The sequence below is a fragment of the Pantherophis guttatus genome, chromosome 7 (assembly GCF_059756535.1).
Source record: "Pantherophis guttatus breed Tessera chromosome 7, ASM5975653v1, whole genome shotgun sequence".
Taxonomy (NCBI): Eukaryota; Metazoa; Chordata; class Lepidosauria; order Squamata; family Colubridae; genus Pantherophis; species Pantherophis guttatus.
The window spans coordinates 3,108,561-3,129,786 of record NC_142069.1 but is presented as its reverse complement, the minus strand read 5'-3'; the positions used below and the strand labels follow the sequence as shown (position 1 = coordinate 3,129,786).

Here is a 21,226-nt window from a genome sequence, read left to right as displayed (position 1 = left end):
GTAAGGATGCTGCAACCGTTGTGTGAAAAACGGTCACAAGTCACTTTTTTCAGGGCCGTTGTAACTTCAAACGGTCACTAAATGGTTGTAAGTTGAGGACTACCTGTATAAGGTGATGCAGTCAGTGCTTCCATCAGAAGTCTGCCTTAGCTGTGAAATCCCTGCCCTTAGAAGTCAAAATATGGCAATTGGTTTTTAAGGAAACTGCATAAAAGTATTTCTCGGCCTTGGTCACTTTAAGCTGGGCGGACTTCAACTCCCAGCATTCTCTAGCCAGCTTTGCTTTGCTGACTAGGGAACTCTGGGAATTGAAGTCCACCCAGTTTAAAAGTGAGCAAGGCTGAGAAACATTGGCATAAATACGGCATAAATTCTAGCAATATTCTTGGATCCTTTTTCTCCTGGCTGAGTTCGGGGAAAATTTTGCTTCCACAGGCTGTAGAAACCTTAAGTAAGTTATTCTCAAGTTATGACCCCAATTGAGGTCAAAATTTCTGCTGCTTCATTAAGGGAATTTGGCTCTGTTCGGCAAACCTTTCTCGCCCACAGTTCTTAAGTGAATCACTGCAGTCGTTCACTTAGTAACTTCGTTGTTAATTGAATCTGGCTTCCCCGTTGCCATTGCTTGTCAGGAGATCGCAAAAGGGGATCATGTGACCTCTGGATATTGCAACCGTCATAAATGTGAGTCAGTTCCCAAGTATCTGTTGACCCTTGTGACCGCAGGAATGCTGCAATGGTCGTTAAGAATGAAAAACGGTCCTTTGTTCAGTGCCGTTGTAACCTCAAACGGTCACTAAGTGACAGGGTGGATTTGACTTGATTTAAATCACTAGTAAAATGGCTTGATTTAAATCAACTCGATTTAAATCATTTTTAAAGAGCAACGGCTCCTCCTCTGACCCGCTGTTGACTCACCGACAGTCCCAGTGTTGCAGAATATACAGCCTCCTGCTACAAAACTAAGCTCCATTTCATGCTGAATAAACTAAATTATGAATGTATCTTAAATAGTGAATTATCTTTAGATAGATTTTTACTCCAAAAGCATTTTATTAAAATAAATTTGATAAAAATGAAAAAAAAATCCGATTAAAATTTTTTTTTAAATCCTTTTTTTTTTTTTTTAAATCATCGATTTTTATCCACCCTGCTAAGTGAACTGTTGTAAGTTGTGGACGCACTGTAACTGGCCTCTGACTTGGAATTGGAAAAGGGGATTGGATCCATCTGGGTTCCACGGCAAAATTAATTTCCCCTCTTCAGCGGAAAGAACTCCAGTCTACAAAATCGGTTGCCCATCGGGTAACCGATTCTTCCCTCCATGCACATTCTTCACGTCGGGTTGAGCAAATCCTCCTGTTGCAATTTCGTCTGGGCCGGCGGGCTTCGGATTGCCAGGTTGCCAAGCTGTAGCTTTCCTGCACCCTGCAAAAAAAAAAAAAAAAATCAGAAAAGATTGCAGAGCCTTCAGAAAAGGAGGCCGTAGCTTAAGCCTCCAGCTTCATTCAAATTTGATTTTTCAGCTACGAGGCAGGAACAGGGAAGGCCTCACGGGCAAGAATCAGCTTGTCTCCTTCTTAGCAAACGCCCCTGCTAGCTTTAAACTTCGCTATGCCAGCTTCAAGCTCTGTTGGGAGAGATTTTGGTGTGTGTGAAATTGGGATTCCTCCTAAATTGAGGGCTGAGGAATTCTGGGAGTTGAAGTTCACGAGTCTTAAACTTGAGATGACTGGAGACCTCCTGCCTCAGATTTGAATTTTTGCTTCATTTGGCTGCTTGCTTGCTTGCTTGTTTATTGATTGATTGATTGATTGATTGATTGATTGATTGATTGATTGATTGGTTCGATTTATATGCTGCCCTTTTCCGGAGACTCAGGGCGGCTTACAATGCGTTAAGCAATAGCCTTCATACTTTTGTATATACCTGCTTAGTAGGGCTTTCGCCCCCCCTAAGCGGTGTTCTTTTTTATACAAAGTCAGCTTATTGCCCCCACAAACTGGGTCCTCATTTTACCTACCTCGAAAGGACGGAAGGCTGAGTCAACCTTGAGCCTGGGGAGATTTGAACTTGCAGTAATTGCAGGCAGCTGGTGCTACTTAACAGCGCTTTAGTCTGCTGCGCCACCAAGGCTCTACCTTCCACATTCTGCTGTATTTTCGGCACTCTAGAGAACAGGAAGCTTAAAATGCAGAGCGGAGAATTGGCTTCCTAATCCCATTTTGTGCTTCGTCAGAAATATACCGGATCAAAGGATTTGAGACGCTCCCCGGCTTAACCGGCCCTCGAAACACGGCCATTGTTCCCGTTCTCTCCCATTTACAATAAAGAAAAGGTTAAGGAGGCACTTTGAGCGAGAATTCTCTTGATCTTATTTTGGAAAATAAATGTAGGGAATTGCAGTGGAATGATAATTATGAACTGGTGTCTGAATTTTGATAATGTGAACATAACCATAAGTCCCTTTTTTCAGAGCCATTGTAACTTCGAACTGTCACTAAACAAATTGTCGTAAGTCAAGAACTACATTGTTCCTTCGTTGTTGCTCTCCTACAGACACAATCTTGCCAGATTAAAGCAATTTATTTGCAAAACAGTTAGGAACTTCCTGTGAATTGCTGGGTAGGCTGTGACCTTGCTCTTTTCCCGTCCACCAGACAATCCCAAGTCCAGCTGTCTTTTTTGCAGAGCCTCTCCCTCCCTCTTGCAAATCTGGACTACGTTCCAACACAACAGCTGTGTTTAACAGAGGAAGTGTGGCAGGGCTTGAGGCCGTGGCCACATCAGAAGGCAGGAAGGCATAGAAATAACAAGAGTTAGAAGGGACCTTGGAGGTCTTCTAGTCCAGCCCTCTGCTTGAGCAGGAGACATTATACCATTTCAGACAGATCTGCCCAGTTCTTGAAAACCTCCAGTGTTGCTGCATCCACAACTCCCAATTTCTTCTTCTTAAAAACTTCCACAGATGAATTGTTCTTGCTGTCAGGAAATTCCTCTTTAGTTCCAGGTTGCTTCTCTCCTTGATCAGTTTCCATCCGTTGCTTCTTGTCCTGCCTTCAGGGGCTTTGGAGAATAGGCTGACCCCCCCCTTCTTTGGGGCAGCCCCTCGAATATAACAACCTGACAAATATGGCAACATGAAATTGAAGAATGCTGACTGGTTTATTCTTCCAGTGGAGGATGGAGCTGATGGAACCAGATTGTCTGTCTGTCTGTCTGTCTGTCTGTCTGTGTCTTATCTATCTATCTATCTATCTATCTATCTATCTATCTATCTATCTATCTATCTATCTATCTATCTATCTATCTGCCTATCTATCTATCTATCTATCTATTCTGCCTATCTATCTATCATCTATCTATCATCTATCTATCTATCTATCTATTCTGCCTATCTATCTATCTATCTATCTGTCTGTCTGTCTGTCTGTCTGCCTGCCTGCCTGCCTGCCTGCCTGCCTGCCTATCTATCTGTCTGTCTGTCTGTCTGCCTATCTATCTATCTATCTCTGTATATCAGCCTATCTATTTATCCCCCCCCCTCTCTCTCTCCCTTCCCCTCCCTCTTCCTCTCCTCCTCCTTTCCATCTTGTATCAAAATGACTCTGGACAGCTTCCAGCCTTCAAAAATTAAAATCCTAACAGGTAAACATTTCAAAACCAGTAAGCATGGAAACCAGATGTCAGGGAACCGCCTCTCTGCTGGTCCTTCTAGAACGGGCGGGCAACCTTTAACGAGCCATCGAGTTCAACTCCCAGAATTCCCCAGCCAGCCATGTTCTACAGGCAATCTGTAACAGTAAAAAGAGTCGGAAGGGACCTTGGAGGTCATCTAGTCCAACCCCCTGCTCACACCGGAGATCTATACTAGGGATTCGAACTGCCGACCTTTCTGATCGACAAGCCGTGGTGGTGAGATGAACCTTCAAGAGAGGTTGGGGACGGGCAGAGGACGAGCGTTCGGCCTGGGCAGCTGGGCAGCCCTCAGGTCTGCTCTGGGTAGGAGAACACCTCCCAAGTGGGCAGAGGAGCCTCAGTGTCCCCCTGGGAAGCAGCCGAGGTTATTGTGACCCCCGTTGCCAAGTGCAAGTTCGGAGCAGCGCACGGAAGTTGAAAGTTGAAAGCGAAAGGCCGAGAGGAAGGGTTGAGGTGAGCGGCAGCCACCCTCTTGGGTGTCCCGCCTTGTTATGCAATGCCAAAACAGGAAGGGGGAAAGAAAAAAAAAAAAAAGCAAAATTACTGGAAAAGACCTCGGTGGACCTTAAGGCCTCACATCCACCCCAGAACCTAGAATTCTGTAAACTGAACTCTACCCTCTAGTGATCGAACTGGTTCAGCCAGACGACCAGGTCAGCTGAAATCATCTCTTTTGGGGGCAACTTCCAACTGGCAAGCAGCTCAGAAGTCTACTTAGAGGGAGGGAGGGAGGCAGGGAGGCAGGGAAGGAAAGAAGGAAGGGAGGGAGGGTAGAAAGGAAGGAAGGAAGGAGAGAAGGAAGGAGGGAAGGAAAGAAGGCAGGGAAGGAAGGAAGGCAGGGAAGGAAGGAAAGGAGGGAGGGAAGGAAGGGAAGGGAAGGAGGGAAGGAAAGAAGGCAGGGAAGGAAGGAAGAAAAGGAAGGGAAGGAAAGGAGGGAGGGAAGGGGAAGGAAGGAAGAAAAGGGAGGGAAGGAAAGAAGGCAGGAAAGGAAGGAAGAAAAGGGAGGGAAGGAAAGAAGGCAGGGAAGGAAGGAAGGAAAGGAGGGAAGGAAAGAAGGCAGGGAAGGAGGAAGGAAAGAAGGCAGGGAAGGAAGGAAGAAAAGGGAGGGAAGGAAAGAAGGCAGGGAAGGAAGGAAAGGAAGGAGGGAAGGAAAGAAGGCAGGGAAGGAAGGAAGGAAAGGAGGGAGGGAAGGGAAGGAGGGAAGGAAAGAAGGCAGGGAAGGAGGAAGAAAAGGGAGGGAAGGAAAGAAGGAAGGAAGGAAAGGAGGGAGGGAAGGAAAGAAGACAGGGAAGGAAGGAAGAAAAGGGAGGGAAGGAAAGAAGGCAAGGAAGGAAGGGAAGGAGGGAAGGAAAGAAGGCAGGGAAGGAAGGAAGAAAAGGAGGGAGGGAAGGAAAGGAGGAAGGGAAGGGAAGGGAAGGGAAGGGGAAGGAAGGAAGGGCCGTGGTGGCACAGTGGTGAGACTATAGTATTGCAGGTTGACTCTACTCATTGCCAGGAGTTCAATCCTGACCGGCTCAAGGTTGACTCAGCCTTCCATCCTTCCGAGGTCTAAGTGCTAGTGCTAATTGGGAAGGAAGGAAGGTTTTGATGAGAAAGGAAAGAAGGTCAGGAAGGAAGGAAGGAAGGCGAGGAAGGAGAGAGAAGACAGCAAGGGACAAAAGGAAGGAAAGGAAGGAAGGGGAAAAAAGAGGAAGAAAGGAAGGGAGGAGAGAGAGAGTTTAAGTTTACCACTTGTTGACTCATTGTTTATCCGGCAAAGGCAGATAATTTTCTCCCCTAAAGCAGTTTCACTAAATTTCCTCCTTGGTGCAAAGTCCTATTTGCTCTGCTGGTTAGCATGCATGGTTTCTTTCACTGTCTCCTCAGTTAAGGATTGTGTTATAATATTGAGTTGCGATGTAACAGGGAAGGACGGCTACCACAAACAAGTCCTATTATTTCTAAGCATCCCCCCTGTCCACTTAACGTCCTACCTACCTTTTTTATGGGCAGTCCTTGCCCCTTTACTACCACAGTTGGGACCAGTGTTGCTAAGCAGGATGGTTGTTAAGGGAGTTTGGTATGATTTTTAACAGCCATTTTGCCATGGTTGTTAAGCGAACCACTATGGTTATTAAGTGAATCATTTGGTTGTTAAGAGGAGAATCTGGCTTCTCCTATTTAACTTTGCTTGTAACCGTTTTTCACACTTACGACCGTTGCAGCCTCCCCATGGTCACATGAACAAAATTCAGGTGCTTGGCAATGGATTCATATTTATGACGGTTGCCGTGACCCAGGGTCACGTGATTCCTTTTGCGACCTCCTGACAAGCAAAGTCCATGGAGAATCCAGATTCACTTAACAACCGTGTTACTAATTTAACAACTGCAGTGATTCGCTTAACGATAGTGACAGGAAAAATCGTAAAATGGGGCAAAACTCATTTAGCAAATGCTTCACTTAGCAACATGAATTTTGGGCTCAATTGTGGTTGTAAGTCGAGGACTGCCTATACATATTGGTTGCCAAGCGCCCAAATTTTGTTCCTTTCATTGTGGTGGTGGTGGTGTGATGGTCATAAGCGTGAGGGTCAGTTGTAAGTCACTTTTCTTCAGTGCCGTCGTAACTCTGAACGTTTGCTAAATGAACAGTTGTAAGTCAAGGACCACTGGAACTGTATGTATGTATGTAAGTATGTATGTATGTATGTATGTATGTATGTATGTATGTATTTATTTATTTATTTATTTATTTATTTATTTATTTATTTATTTATTTATTTATTTATTTAATCAATCAATCAATCAATCAATCAAATTTCTATACCGCCCTACTCCCGAAGGACTCAGGGCGGTGAACAGCCAAGATAAAATACAGATAATACAAATATTAAAAATCCCTTAAAATTATTAAATATTTTGGCCGAAACACAGATTAAAACACCCAATTTATAAAATCACGAATTAAAAAATTTAAAAGAGGGGAGTTAGGTATTTCAGCCTTGGAAACCTGGCACATGCAGAGAACTGGAAAAAAATATATGTATAAACTACAGCGCTGACATGTTGGTGTTGAAATTATTTATTTAGCTCCTGATTTATTTATGGATAGTATTGTGGGAATTTGGAAGGAAGGAAAGGAAAGGAAAGGAAAGGGAAAGGAGAAGGAGAGAGAGGAAAGGAGGGGGGAAGGAAAGGAGAAGGGGAGGGGAGGGGAGGGAAAGGAAAGGAAAGGTAAGGAAAAGATGAGAATGGATAGAAGTAAGGAAGGAAGAAATGAGAAAGAGAAAGGAAGGAAGGAAAAAGATGAGAGTGGAAGGAAGGAGCGGAAGGGAAGGAGTGAAGGAAGGAAGGGAAAGAAAGAAAAAGAAAGATGAGAATGGAAGAAAGAAAGAAAGAAAGGAGAAAGAAAGGAAGGAAAAAAAATGAGAAAGGAAGGAAGGAGAGGGAAAATCTTTTTTTACCGTCTTTCTTACTACAGTTATGGATGAAATTGAAAAACAGGATATGCTTTAAATGGGAAATCAACCATTTGGCTCGGAAGTTGTGCCAAACTAGGTTGAATTTGGCAGAAAAGAAGCCTGGGATTTTCTCACTATCCCTTGCTTTGGGGTAAAATAAAATCTGGAGAAATTCCAGAAGTGATTTATCCCCGTTGTCCCCTTTTCCCCTCTTCCTCTCCGGAGCCCCCAAAGGAGGCTCCTCCTCCCCATCTTTCCAATAAATCTGTTCTTCCAGAAATACAATGCGGCACCAATGAACCCCTAAAACTGCAAAGAAGGTTTCTGTTACGTTACAACCCCAAAGATGTTCTAGGAAGAACCGATTGGTTGCAACAGTAGGGACACCAGGCCTTTTCCGAGTTGCAGGCTGCATCCGTTGTCACGTGACAGTTTTGTGATGGGCACCCTCTGGACTTGAGGGTGTTTTCTTCTCGCTGATGGACCTCTTGAGCCCCTCACGATGGTTGGGGAGAACTTAATTTTGTTCCTGGATCTCTTCTCTGCAGGAATGCATTCTCTCGGGCATTATGTCCGTCAATGGCAAGAAAGTTCTGCACATGGATCGGAACGCTTACTACGGAGGGGAAAGTGCTTCCATTACACCCCTGGAAGATGTGAGTATTTCTCTCTCTCTTTCTCTTTCTTTCTTTCTTTCTTTCTTTCTTTCTTTCTTTCTTTCTTTCTTTTTCTCACACACTTCTTTCTGTTTTTCCCTTTTTTTCTCTTTTCTTTTTCCCTTTTTTCTTGCTTTTCTTTCTTTTTCTTTCTCTCTTTTTTCTTTCTCTTTCTGTTTCTCTTTTGTTTTCTTCCTTTTCTCTTCTCTTCTCCCTCCTTCCCTTTCTTCCCTCCTTCCTTTCATTCCTATCTTCCTTCCTTCCTTCTCCCTCCCTCTCTCCCTTCCTTCCTTCCCTCCTTTCTTTCATTCCCATCTCCTTCCTTCCTTCCTTCCTTCCTTCCTTCCTTCCTTCCTTCCTTCTCCTTCCCTCTCTCCCTTTCTTTCATTCCCATCTCCTCCCCTCCCTCCCTCCATTGAAAGATCTAAGGATGATTGGTAAGATGGCAGTGTGATGCTCTTAACAATCCTTCTTTCAGCTTGGTTCTTTTTAAAAAAAAGACATTTCTTCCTGGGTGGGTGAACTGCACAGCCTACCCTAACTCCTACCCTCTTCCTTCTTCTTCTTCTTCTTAAAAGCTATACAAAAGGTTTCAGCTGCCAGGAGCAATACCGGAGTCGATGGGCCGAGGAAGAGACTGGAACGTTGACCTTATCCCCAAATTCCTCATGGCTTGTGGTGAGTGGCTGGAAACAGCTCTGTTTATTCTGTCATTTTAATTCCTATCCTGCCTTTGGTGCCGTAGGTCCCTCTGGTGTAGGGATAAATGTCTCTCTTCCCAGTCTTTCAGTTCTTCACCGTACTTTCCCTGCCTGTCTGGGTTCCCACTGGGTTTCTTTTTTCTGCAGGCCAACTGGTGAAGATGCTGCTGTACACAGAGGTCACTCGCTACCTGGACTTCAAGGTGATCGAAGGGAGCTTTGTCTACAAGGGTGGGAAGATCTACAAAGTCCCTTCGACCGAAGCGGAAGCTCTCGCCTCTAGTAAGCCAATCACTCTTTCTCTCGATGGATTCCCATCAACGGGTTACAATGTGGGTTGTGAGATTATTTGTATAGGTAGTCCTCGATTTACGACCACAATGGAGCCCAAAACTTTCTTGGCTAAGCAAGACGGTGGTTCAGATCATTGTATCCCACTCTACAACTTTTCTTGCCACGTTGGTTAAGCAAATCACTGCAGTTGTTAAATTAGCAAGACGGTCATTAAGTGAATCTGACTTCCCCCCTTGACTTTGCTTGTGAAAATGTCGCAAAACGTGACCCCGGGACACTGCAACCGTCATAAATATGAGCCAGTTGCCAAGCGTTTGATCAAGTGACCATGGGGAAGCTGCAACGGTCATAAGTGTGAAAACTAGCCATAAGTCGCTTTTTCCAGTGCCGTTGTAGCTTTGAACGGTCACTAAAACGAACAGTTGTAAATCGAGGACTCCTTATACCCCAAAACAGCCTCTAGCCCACAGCTGGGAAGAACCAACCCGAGAGAAGCATTGCTGCTTCTCTCCGAGCTCTAGAACGAACCAGGATAAAAGGTGTGCATTTTTCGCCCTCGGCGCTTAAAAAAAACTTGGGCTGTTTTTTCCCCCTTTGAAGGTTTGATGGGCCTGTTTGAGAAAAGGCGCTTCCGGAAGTTTCTGGTCTACGTGGCCAACTTTGACGAGAACGATGCCCGCACGTTCGAAGGGGTGGATCCCAAGAAAACAACCATGCGCGACGTCTACAAGAAGTTCGATCTCGGCCAGGATGTGATTGACTTCACGGGACACGCCCTGGCCCTGTACAGGACAGATGAGTAAGCGACCCCCCCCTCCCCTGAGAGAGAGAGAGACCCCTCCCCACCTGGCCTGTGTTTTCCCTCGCTAGATCAAAACCAGGGCTCTGTGGCAAAATTTACGACCTGGGGACTTCAACTGTGTTTCCCCAAAATATCCCGAAATCCCAAAAATAAACCCTAGCATATTTTTACTCATGCGCCTAATATAAACCCTACCCCCCCAAAATAAGCCCTACTATGCAGCTGGCTGGCCACCCATTCCATCGGGTTGCTCGCGCGGGGTGGTGGTGCAGCTGCCCCACAGTGGTTTATCTGAGGGCCTCCACGGCCAGGCTATCCACACCCCAACACCTAACATGTGCAGCAGGAGGCCCCGTGGCTGCCGGCCCACTTCTGCTTGCTCTCGGACCCAACAAAGCAGGAGATCAAGCGGTGTGTTGGTGCCGCAGCCGCGAGGCAAGGCAGGTGTGGCGTGGGTGGCCCATAGGTCAGTTGCCCCCTTCTCCCTGCCTCATGGCGGCAGCACTGGTAACACCGCATGGCCTCCTGCCCTGCCCTGAACAAGCAGAAGATGTGGACCTCCTGTACATGGTGGGGGGCATACCCACCTCGAAAATAAGCCCTAGTGCTTATTTTGGGGCCCAAAAGAAAATAAGACCTGGTTTTATTTTCGGGAAAACACGGGGTAGTCTCCAGCAGAGGTGGGTTTCAGCAGGTTCTGACCAGTTCTGGCGAACCGGTAGCGGAAATTTTGAGTAGTCCGGAGAACCGGTAGTAAAAATTCTGACTTGCCCCACCCCGCATCTATTCTCTGCCTCCCTAGTCCCAGCTGATCGGGAGGAAATGGGGATTTTGCAGTAACTTTCCCCTGGAGCGGGGTGGGAATGGAGATTTTACAGTATCCTTCCCCTGGATTGAGGAGGGAATGAGGATTTTGCAGTAACTTTCCCCTGGAGCGGGGTGGGAATGGAGATTTTACAGTATCCTTCCCCTGGATTGAGGAGGGAATGAGGATTTTGCAGTAACTTTCCCCTGGAGCGGGGTGGGAATGGAGATTTTACAGTATCCTTCCCCTGGAGTGGGGAGGGAATGGGGATTTTACAGTATCCTTCCCCTGGAGTGGGGAGGGAATGGGGATTTTGCAGTATCAATCCTTCCCCTGCCACGCCCACCAAGCCACACCCTCAGAACCGGTAGTAAAAAAATTTGGAACCCACCACCGGTTGCCAGTTCATAAAGTTGTCATAGCTGCCATCCCCTGATCTCAACTTTCTCTCCCTTCAGGTACCTAGACCAACCTTGCCAAGAAACCATCAACAGGATTAAACTCTACAGCGAGTCTTTGGCCAGATACGGCAAAAGTCCCTACCTCTATCCTCTCTATGGCTTGGGGGAGCTTCCCCAGGGATTTGCCAGGTGAGACCTTTGCTGGGTGGACTTGTTTGGGCTGCCAGCTCCAATCGATATGCTTTATTTCCGGTGGTATTTTTCTGGTTGGGATCCCCACCTAGCCCAGTAGGTATCAGGCAGGAAAGATCGGGTGGATACACGAAGGTTCAATTCGATTGATGTGTTGCTACTCGGACCTATGCACAGGAAGGTGCAATTACAGTAGTATCTCGGTACTCGTTAATTGGTTCCGAGGAATACTAAAAATGATGAGTGACTGACCACATGATCCTTTGATTCGGGTGGGAAGGACTTCTTACCTGTCCCTTTTCCTATGTCAGTGACCTTCCCAGCATGGCCGACTTCCTGTCCCCCTCTGTGGCCGTCCCTCACTTCCTTTTGCAGCGACCTTCCCAGTATGGCCAACTTTCTGTCCATTTTCTGTGGCTGCCTCTCTCGTCTCAGCATGTCGAGTACCAAACAAACAACGAGTACCGGGACAATATTTTTGTGTCAAAATGCGTCGAGTACCAAATTCGGCGGGTTTTGAAGCCGTTGAATACCGAGGTAGCAATAGCACTTATATACCGCTTCATAGTGCTTGACAGCCCTCTGAGCGGTTTACAGAATCGGCATATTGCCCCCAACAATCTGGGTCCTTGTCTGATTTATTGCTAAAAACCTTATGCACAGGAATGTTCTCAACCGACAGGCAGCATCTGCTAAGAGTTAGATGAAGGTCAGCTGAATTCAAGGGAGGTTGGACATAGTTCGCTTGTGACTACGTAGGGATGCTAGGCGGATTTCCCTTTTGACTCCAACCCCAGTTTGGGATGGGATGAAAAGTTCCAGTTTTGGGAAAATGGAGATTGTACAAAGAAAGACATCTATTTCATTTTATTTCATTTTCATTTTATTAAATTTGTATACCGCCCTACTCCCGAAGGACTCAGGGCGGTGAACAGCCATAAAATAAAACATATAAATACAAAATTTAAAATAGAGATAAAACAAATAAATTTGGCTGAACCATATTTAAAACCCCAATAATTTAAAACAAAATTTAAAATTCCCATTTAAAAGAGGAAAAGTTTAGGTCAGGTCGGCTTGCTGGAATAGGAACGTCTTAAGCGCGCGACAGAAGGTACGCAGATCCGGAATCCTCCGTATCTCGGGGGGGGAGCTCGTTCCAGATAGTAGGTGCCCCCACAGAGAAGGCTCTCCCCCTGGGGGCCGCCAGTCGACATTGTTTGGCCGACGGCACCCGGAGGAGCCCCTCTCTATGGGAGCGTACTGGCCGGTGGGAGGCTATTGGTGGTAGTAGGCGGTCCCGTAGGTAACCAGGTCCTAAGCCATGGAGCGCTCTAAAGGTGATGACCAAAACCTTGAAGCGCACTTGGAAGACCACCGGGAGCCAGTGCAGCTCGAGCAGGAGAGGCGTTACATGGGAGCGCCACGTCGCTCCCATCACCACCCGCGCGGCCACACTGCGCCAGTTGGAGCCTCCGAGTGCTCCTCAAGGGGAGCCCCATGTAGAGAGCGTTGCAATAGTCCAGGCGGGAGGTGACAAGGGCATGAGTGACCGTGCGTAACGAGTCCCGATCCAGAAAGGGACGCAACTGGTGAATCAGGCGAACCTGATGAAAAATCCTCCCGGTCACGGCCGTCAAGTGCTCTTCTAAAGACAGCCGTGAATCCAGGAGGACGCCCAAGTTGCGAGCCCTCTCCGTGGGGGCCAATGCTTCGCCCCCAATAGTCAGCGATGGCACCAGCTGACTATATCGGGACGTCGGAAACCACAGCCACTCGGTCTTGGATGGGTTGAGTCTGAGCCTGTTTCTCCCCATCCAGATCCGTACGGCCTCCAGGCACCGGGACATCACTTCAAGGGCATCGTTGGGGTGGTCTATTAAGTGCTCTAGTAAGTTGTAGAGAGGCTGTTTGGTGTAGTGGTTAAGAGACCTTAGATCAGTGATGGCTAACCTTTTTGTCATCGTGTGGCGGGGGGGTAAGTTCGTGTGTGTGCGTGCATGCGTGCGCAACTCCTCCCCCCCCCCCCCGGCTCCTGGCACATGATGGCCTGGTAGGCCCGTTTTTCTCTCTCACCTGGCTCCAGATCCTCTCTATGCATCTGAGGAGGGCGAAAACAGCCTTCCCCACCCCCTCAGAGGTCCGAAAAGGCCCGTTTCCCAACTTCCAATTGGACAGGAAGTGACTTTTTTGCTGTCCCCAGCCTCCAGAGCCTCTCTAGGAGTCTCTTCTGTTCCTGTTCAACTGAAAGTTGGGAAACGGGCCGTTTTGGGCCTCTGGAGGGCCTCCGAGGAGGTGGGGAAGGCTGTTTTCGCCCTACCCAGATGCATAGAGAGGATCTGGAGCCAGGTGAGAAATAAAAACAGGACTTCCCCACCCACCCCAGGCCCTCCGGAGGCAGGAAACAGCCCATTTCCCTACTTCTGGTGGGCCCAGAAGGCCTGAAAATCAGCTGGCCGGCGCACGTGTGTGCACCAGAGCTGAGCTGGCATGCCCACTGATATGGCTATGCGTGCCAGGTGACACACGTGCTATAGATTCGGCATCACGGCCTTAGAGACTAAGCCAGCTGGGTGACCTTGAGCCAGTCACTTTCTCTCAGCCCTATGAAGGGGGGGAAGGCAAACGTCTCCCAAAAATGTTGCTTAAGAAAACTGCAGGGATTTGTGCAGGTGGTTGCCAGGACTCAGAAGTGACTTGAAGGGGCAGAAATAATCATTAGAGGGTCACAGAGCCAGGGGTGGGATTCTACCGGTTCAGACCGGTTCGGGTGAACCTGTAGCTCCGGAGATCAACTGCCCCCCCCACCCGCGCTTTACTTACCTTTATCTTCATAGCTGATTAGCATAGCAGAACGGATTGCCGCGCCTCCGCTCTTTTAATTCCCTAGCACTTAACGCGGAAGGTGATTTTTTCTTGAACTGCGCGTTTAGCGTGCGATCACCGAGCCAGCTGTTAAACCGGAAGGATCCCACCACTGCACAGAGCCCTTGTTCACCTGTGGGATTGGGGCTCGGTCAACCAAAGATGCAGGGAAATCCTGTGACTTGGACCAGCTGAACATCTTGGGACAATTGCTTCCTTGCTTCCTTCCAGGTTAAGTGCCATCTATGGAGGGACCTACATGTTGAACAAGCCCATCGAAGAGATTGTGGTGGAGAACGGCAAAGTGGTCGGCGTGAAATCGGAAGGAGAGGTAGAGTTGATGCCGTTTGTGTCTCTCCTCTGCTCCAGGGAATCCTTGTCTATGCAGAGAGCCGAAATGGGATGGGAAGCAGGAGCTCAGCATGGCTCGGATCTCCCTCTTTTGAATGCCTCTTGAGTAAACCCTGATCCTTATTTCCTAAGCGCCCCGAAGTTTCTTTAATATTAAGTAATCGGTTAAAAAGATCGAAGATTGTTGCATGACGTTACCAACTAGGTAACATCATCAGTGCTGGAAGGGAGAGGAGTTTGTGGAGAGGAAGAGAATGAAAGGGGGAAGAGGAAGAAGGGGAGGAGGACTGCGAAGTCCTTGGTGCTCTCTGAGCTGGGTTGTTTGCTTGCAGACGTTTCATGACCCAGCTAGGTAACATCATCAGTTGTAAATGATGCCGCAGTCAAGAAACTACCAACTCACATAAATAATCAGTAACCAACAGCCTAATCAAGGAACCTCCAAAAACACTCCCACCAACACTGATAGGGCAAGTCATTTGTATATAAACAGAGAGCAATCCCAACTCCCTTCTAGCACTGAAGACGTTACCTAAGTGGGTCATGAAACGTCTGCAAGAAGACAAGCTCAGAGAGCACCAAGGACCCCACAGTTGTCCTCTTCCTTCCTCCTCCTCCTCCCCCCCCCCAAACCCCATACCCTTCTAGCACTGATGACGTTCCCTAGTTGGGTCAGGAAAACCCTGCAAGGAAACTACCAAGCTCAGAGAGCACCCAGGACCCCAGTGTCTTTTTCCTCCACCACCACCACCTCCTCTTCTCCATAAAACCCACTCCTTTCTAGCACTGATAACGTTACCTAGTTAGGTCATGAAATGTCTGCAAGAAGACAATCAAACTCAGCACCAAGGACCGCACAGTTGTCCCCTTCCTTCCTTTCTTCCTTCCTTCCTTCCTTCCTTCCTTCCTTCCTTCCTTCCTTCCTTCCTTCCTTCCTTCCTTCCTTCCTTCCTCCCTCCCTCCCTCCCTCCCTCCCTCCCTTCCTTCCTCCTCCCCCCAAACCCCACACCCTTCTAGCACTGATGACATTACCTAGTTGGGTCAGGAAAAGCCTGCAAGGAAACTATGAGGCTCAGACAGCAGCCAGGACCCCATTGTCTTTTTCTTCCTCCTCCTCCTCACAAACCCCACCCCCTTCTAGTACTGATGATGTTCCCTAGTTGGGTCAGGAAACGTCTGCAAGGAAACCACCAAGCTCAGAGCACCCAGGACCCCACCGCTGAATCCTGAGCTACAAATATTTTCCCATGGGCCGCCCGTACCTGCGGCCATTCTCCATCCCTTGGTGGTCTCGAACCCTCTGTCCTTTCCCTCCTCCCGCAGATCGCCCGTTGCAAGCAGCTCATCTGCGACCCCAGCTACGTCTCGGACCGAGTGAAGAAAGTGGGTAAAGTCATCCGGGTGATTTGCATCCTGAACCACCCGATCAAGAACACGAACGATGCCAATTCGTGCCAGATCATCATTCCCCAGAACCAAGTCAACAGGAAGTCAGGTAAACTCGGGAAGCGCGATCACGGATCTCTCGCCCAGAACTGTGTTGAGTTTGCGGCTTGCGGTCTGTCCCTTTTGGATTTGCAAACCTGTCGTGTCATTTTTTATTTTTTTTTTAAAGACATCTACGTCTGCATGATCTCGTCTGCCCACAACGTGGCGGCCCAAGGAAAGTACATCGCCATCGTGAGCACAACCGTGGAGACCAACGAGCCGGACAAGGAGATCAAACCCGCCATGGACCTCCTGGAGCCCATCGAGCAGAAGTAAGGCTTGCCTGTCGGACTTCGGCTGAGTTGGGCTGCTCTGGCCCCCCCTTTGCCGGGGATGGGGCGGTCGCCGTTCTACAGTAGTGGCCAAAATTCTGGAAACCTTTTGGGAAAAGTGTATTTTTGAGGTTTGATGGCTAATAATACCACACGTCCACGGGGATGCTGCAAATGGTCGTTAAGTGTGGAAACAGGTCATAAGTCACTTTTTTCAGTGCCGTTGTAACTTCAAACGGTCACTAAATGTACCATGGTAAGTCAAGGACTGTCTGTAATCCCAAAGCAGAGGAACCTTCTAGCATTTCAATTTTAATCTGATTTGTTTTCACGTCTAACTTGTAACTGGTTTTTAACACGGTTTTCAAATTATGCTTTTATTTATACATTTATATGGTCCTTTTATGTTGTTCTACAGCAGAGGCCAAAATTGTGGAAACCTTTTGGGAAAAGTGTATTTTGGAGGTTTGATGGCTAATAACACCACTTTTTTTGGGGGGGGGGAGTTTCAAGATAATCCTATTCCACTGCTGGAATGGCCTGGGAATAGCCCAGAGCTTCACCCAATGGAAAATCTATGGAGCCGACTACAGAAACTTCTTAGTCAGAAGCGACCCAGCAATAAAACCCAGTTAATAGAAGCCATCATTCAATCTTGGTTTCACATTAGAACAACTGCAGAACTCAAAGATTTGGTTCACTCCATGGGAAGATGTTGTAAGGCCGTCATTCATGCTAAAGGTTACCCAACTACCGTGTTTTCCCGAAAATAAGATTTTTTTTAAAACCTGAAATAAGCGCTTGGCCTTTTTGCCATGTGCTCAAAAACCCAATTGGGCTTATTATCAGGGGATGTCTTATTTTGGGGGAAACAGGGTAAGTATTAACTGACATGGTGATAATTTTTGTATATCTCGTTTTTTTCTACGTGTTTCCCTTTTCTTCTTTATACTGTAACTGCTATTCTAACAGCAAATCCTTCATAAAAGTTATTGCATTACATTCTTGATTCAATTATCTTTCCATTGATATATACAATTTTATGGTACTATTTCCCCCCCAAAAAGTGGTGTTATGAGCTTTAGTTTTAGAAAATACATTTTTTCCAAAAGGCTTCCACAATTTTGGCCACTACTGTAGAGTGAGGGATTCTGGGAGGTGAAGTCCACAAGTCTTAAAACTTCCCCAGGTTGAGAGAAACAGATGCTCAGGTCTTGCCAAAAAAAAAAAGAGAGAGAGAGAGAGAAAGAACCCAATAGCAAGGCCTCAGCCCAGGAGTGTCCAACTATGGCAACTTTTAAGGCTTGTGGACTTGAAAGAGCCTTAGTAGTACAGTGGTCTAAAGCACCCTGTTATTAAGACCAGCTGTCTGCAATTAGTAAGATCGAATCTCGCCAGGCTCAAGGTTGACTCAGCCTTCCATCCTTTCTAAGGTAGGTAAAATGAGGACCCGGATTGTGGGGGCAATAAGCTGACTTTGTATAAATATACAAAAGGATGAAGGCTATTGCTTAACGCATTGTAAGCCACCCTGAGTCTCCGGAGAAGGGCGGCATATAAATCAAATTAAAAATTAAAAAAACTCCCAGAATTCCTCCTGCTGGCTAGGGAATTCTGGGAGTTTGAAGTCCACCAGTCTTAAAACTTGCCGAGGTTGAGAAACTCAGATTCTCAGGCCTTGCGAAGAAAGAAGAGACTACTCGCCTTTTGCCTTCTTATCTCAGGAGGGTTCAGCCATGGCTTCTTTTAAAACTTGTGGACTTCCAACTCCCAGAATCCCCCAGCCAGAAGTTCACCAGTCTTACGGACACCCCTGCCATAACCCCATGAGATCAAAATGTACCAGATTTTGGTTTTGCCAAACGGCCACCCGCCAGAGGCTTCAGACAGAAATTCTAATATATAGTTAGTGCCTTTGGGCCTGGAAATAAAAGCAGATTTTTTTTTTATTGTTGTTGCCTGAAATCTTCCTAAATTGATTTTTTCTTTCTCCTTCCTTGTAGGTTTGTTAGCGTCAGCGACTTGTTTTCCCCAACTGACTTGGGCAGAGAGAGCCAGGTTGGTATGAAGGGGTGGGGGGGCAGGCCCCTTCCTGGGAGGGGAGGCTCCACCCCATTTTATGCACTGATCTTTCTATTCAATTTGTTGTTTAATATTTTAATTGCTTCCTGTTTTCGTATGTTTAATTTTCAATTGCCTAAATTGTTTTGATGATACTATATGCTGCCCAGGGTCCCTCAATAATGAGATGGGTGGAAGGGAAGGAAATGGGGGAGAGAGATGAGAGAAAGAAAGATGGAAGGAAGGATTTGGGAAGAGGGTAATGAAAGGTAATGAAGGAAGGAAGGAAGGAGAAAAGAAAAAAGGAAGGAAAGGGATGAAAGAAAAGGGAGGGAGGGAAGAAGATGAGAGAAGGAAATATTTGGGAAGAGGGAAATGAAAGAAGGAAGGAAGAACTAGGAAGGAAAACAAGAAAAAAGGAAGGGAAGAGGGAAGGAAGAAGATGTGCAACGAAAAGATGGAAGAAAGGATTTGGAAAGAGGAAAATGAAAGAAGGAAAGAAAATCTGGGAAGGAAGAGAGAAAAAAGGAAGGGAGGGAGAGGGAGGAAAGAGTGGAGAGAGGGAGGAAGATGAGGGAGGGAAAAAAAAGATGAGAGGAAGATGAAAAGGATCTGGGAAGAGGGAAATGAAGATCTAGCAAAGAAAAAAAAAGGAAGAAAAGAAAGAGGAAAGAAAGGAAAAGAAAGGAAAATAGAAGGAAAGAAAATCTAGGAAGGAAGAGAGAAAAAAGGAAGGGAGGAAGGGAGGAAAGAGTGGAGGGAGGGAGGAAGATGAGAGAAGTGAAGATGAAAGGGATTTGGGAAGAGGGAAATGAAGGAAGATCTAGCAAAGAGAAAAAAGAAAAAAAAAAGGAAGAAAGGAAAGAGGAAAGAAAGAAAGAAAAAGGAAAATAGAAGGAAAGACAGACAAGACCAGACCAGACCATGATGGTGACAGCCAACCCTCTGTGCCTTTTTTGCCTCTTTCGCCCAGATCTTTATTTCCCGCACTTACGACGCCACCACTCACTTTGAGACCACCTGCGACGACATCAAAGACATTTACAAGAGGATGATGGGCTCGGAGTTCGACTTCGAAGAGATGAAGCGGAAGAAGAACGACATCTACGGAGAGGACGAGCAGCAGTGAGCAGGGCCGAACGTCTCTTCTTCCCCCCCTCCCTTTCCCCCCCCCACCCCAGGCTCTCAACCACAGAAGGGGGGGCGACGCCCGCACTCGGGACCTTTAAGCTGAGCGCCTTCCCCAGCTCAATATTGTAAGGCCTGTTACTTTCTCTCCCTCTCTCTTTCTCTCTCTCTCCTCCCCTTCCTTAATCATATCTCTGAGATTGCACTGATCCAACCTCCCTTCTGTCTTTTCGGCTAGAATCATGTGTCAATTTCAGCTTGGGGGGGGTGGTGTTCTGATTGGCAGGTGCCGACACCCGTCACTCTTTAACTCTCGCTAACTCCATTCTCAGCCCGTTTAAAAAAAAAAAGAAATAAAAGTTGGCCGGTCCCAGCGGGGACGGGAGGGACCCAAAAGCCCACCAGCCTAGAGGTTCTCGTAGGCCACCCCCCCTCCCCCCCCATTTCACGCCAGCCCAAATCCTGGCAAAGCCGCCTCTGGTTGCCCGTGCTTTAAGCGGCATCTCTTTTTAAGTCCCCAATAATTTTGGGGGTGGGGGGTTTTTTGTTTTTTTTTTGGGTTGGGTTTTTTTTTTTCCGGTTTATGATCCCCCCCCCTCCTTAAATCTCCTAGCTTCTCAAAACTTTGTTTACATCTGTTGGGACACAACTTTGCCACGAGGCTTCCGTTTGTGTTTTAAAAGTGCTACTAATAAAAAAAAAAAGAAAGAAAGAAAAAAAACGGTGCAAGCACAAAAATGCCGGAGTGAGTAACATCTGTGTGTGTGTGTGTGCGTGTGTGCCTTTTTTCCAGCGGTGGGTTTCCCAATATTTAGACTACTGGTTCACCACGCCCGGCCCTTCCGTGCATGCGCTTTACTCGCCCGTGCGTCTTCCGTGCATGCGCCGGGGCCTCAAAAACATTCCTAAATAGGATGGCATAGAGCCGGGGTGGGATCACGGCCCGCCTGTGATTTCCACTACAGTTTCGTGCAAACCGGCTGAATGCCACCTCGGTCTTTTTCCCTACTGCGGGACTAGATCTGGCTTCAGGTCTGCTGGACCGCATCTCTCTCCTTTTTTGGTGTGGAGGGGCAGGGCTGAGGTTCGGTTGAGAGGAGGGAAAAGAATGTTGCGTTATTTCGGTGCTGCCAAGTAAAAACCAGTTCATTGATGACGTCGTCTAGTTTGGTGATGCAACGTCTGCGAGAAAACAAGCAAGTTCAGAGGGCTTCAATGAGCCCATTGTGTTCCTCTTTCCCTCCACCTCTTCCTCCCTCTCCACAAACACCACTCCCTTCTACCACTGATGATGCTACCTAGTTGGGTCATGAAATGTCTGCAAGAACACAACCAAGGACTCCACAACAACAACTTGTTGTTGTCCTTCTCTTCCTCCTCCACTTCTTCTTCCTCCTCCAACCTCACTCCCTTCCAGCTCAGAGAACACTGAAGACCCCACCATCCTCCTCCTGCTCCTCCCTGTTCTCTCTGCAAACTCCCCTCCCTTCTAGCAGTGATGACGTTACCTTGTTGGGTCATGAAATGCCTGCAAGAAAGCAGCCGAGCTCAGAGAGCCCCAAGGACCCCCCAGTCCTCCTCCTCCTCCTCCTCCTGTACTACAAACTCAGCGAAAAGCTCCTGTCCTCTCATACAAGCCAAGGAGAACAACATGAGGTCCAGTCGTGTCTCCTCCATTCCTAGAAAGATGCTCTTACAATCAAGAGTTTCTGTCCTAGTCCCACCTTAGGCATGAAAGCCAGCTGGGTGACTTTGGGCCAATCACCAGGAGACAGGGAGTTCTAGTTCCTCCTTAGGTAAGAAAGGCGGTTGGGTGATCTTGGGCCAATCACCAGGAGACAGGGAGTTCTAGTTCCTCCTTAGGTAAGAAAGGCGGTTGGGTGATCTTGGGCCAATCACCAGGAGACAGGGAGTTCTAGTTCCTCCTTAGGTAAGAAAGGCGGTTGGGTGATTTTGGGCCAATCACCAGGAGACAGGGAGTTCTAGTTCCTCCTTAGGTAAGAAAGGCGGTTGGGTGATCTTGGGCCAATCACCAGGAGACAGGGAGTTCTAGTTCCTCCTTAGGTAAG

General features: G+C 47.3%; 1 protein-coding gene across 1 annotated transcript in view; it reads left to right on the top strand.

Moving 5' to 3' along the window:
* Positions 1–19,895, top strand: part of GDI2 (GDP dissociation inhibitor 2) — a 36,007-nt gene extending 16,112 nt beyond the window's left edge. Inside the window, exons 2-11 of the mRNA XM_034407810.3 lie at positions 7,690–7,797; positions 8,376–8,475; positions 8,646–8,780; positions 9,393–9,591; positions 10,858–10,989; positions 14,089–14,188; positions 15,532–15,703; positions 15,824–15,968; positions 17,972–18,026; positions 19,003–19,895. Coding sequence (XP_034263701.2) covers positions 7,690–7,797; positions 8,376–8,475; positions 8,646–8,780; positions 9,393–9,591; positions 10,858–10,989; positions 14,089–14,188; positions 15,532–15,703; positions 15,824–15,968; positions 17,972–18,026; positions 19,003–19,158 — 1,302 coding nt within the window. The 3' untranslated portion in view covers positions 19,159–19,895. The remainder of the gene's footprint in view (positions 1–7,689; positions 7,798–8,375; positions 8,476–8,645; positions 8,781–9,392; positions 9,592–10,857; positions 10,990–14,088; positions 14,189–15,531; positions 15,704–15,823; positions 15,969–17,971; positions 18,027–19,002) is intronic.
* The last annotated feature ends 1,331 nt before the right edge of the window (positions 19,896–21,226 follow it).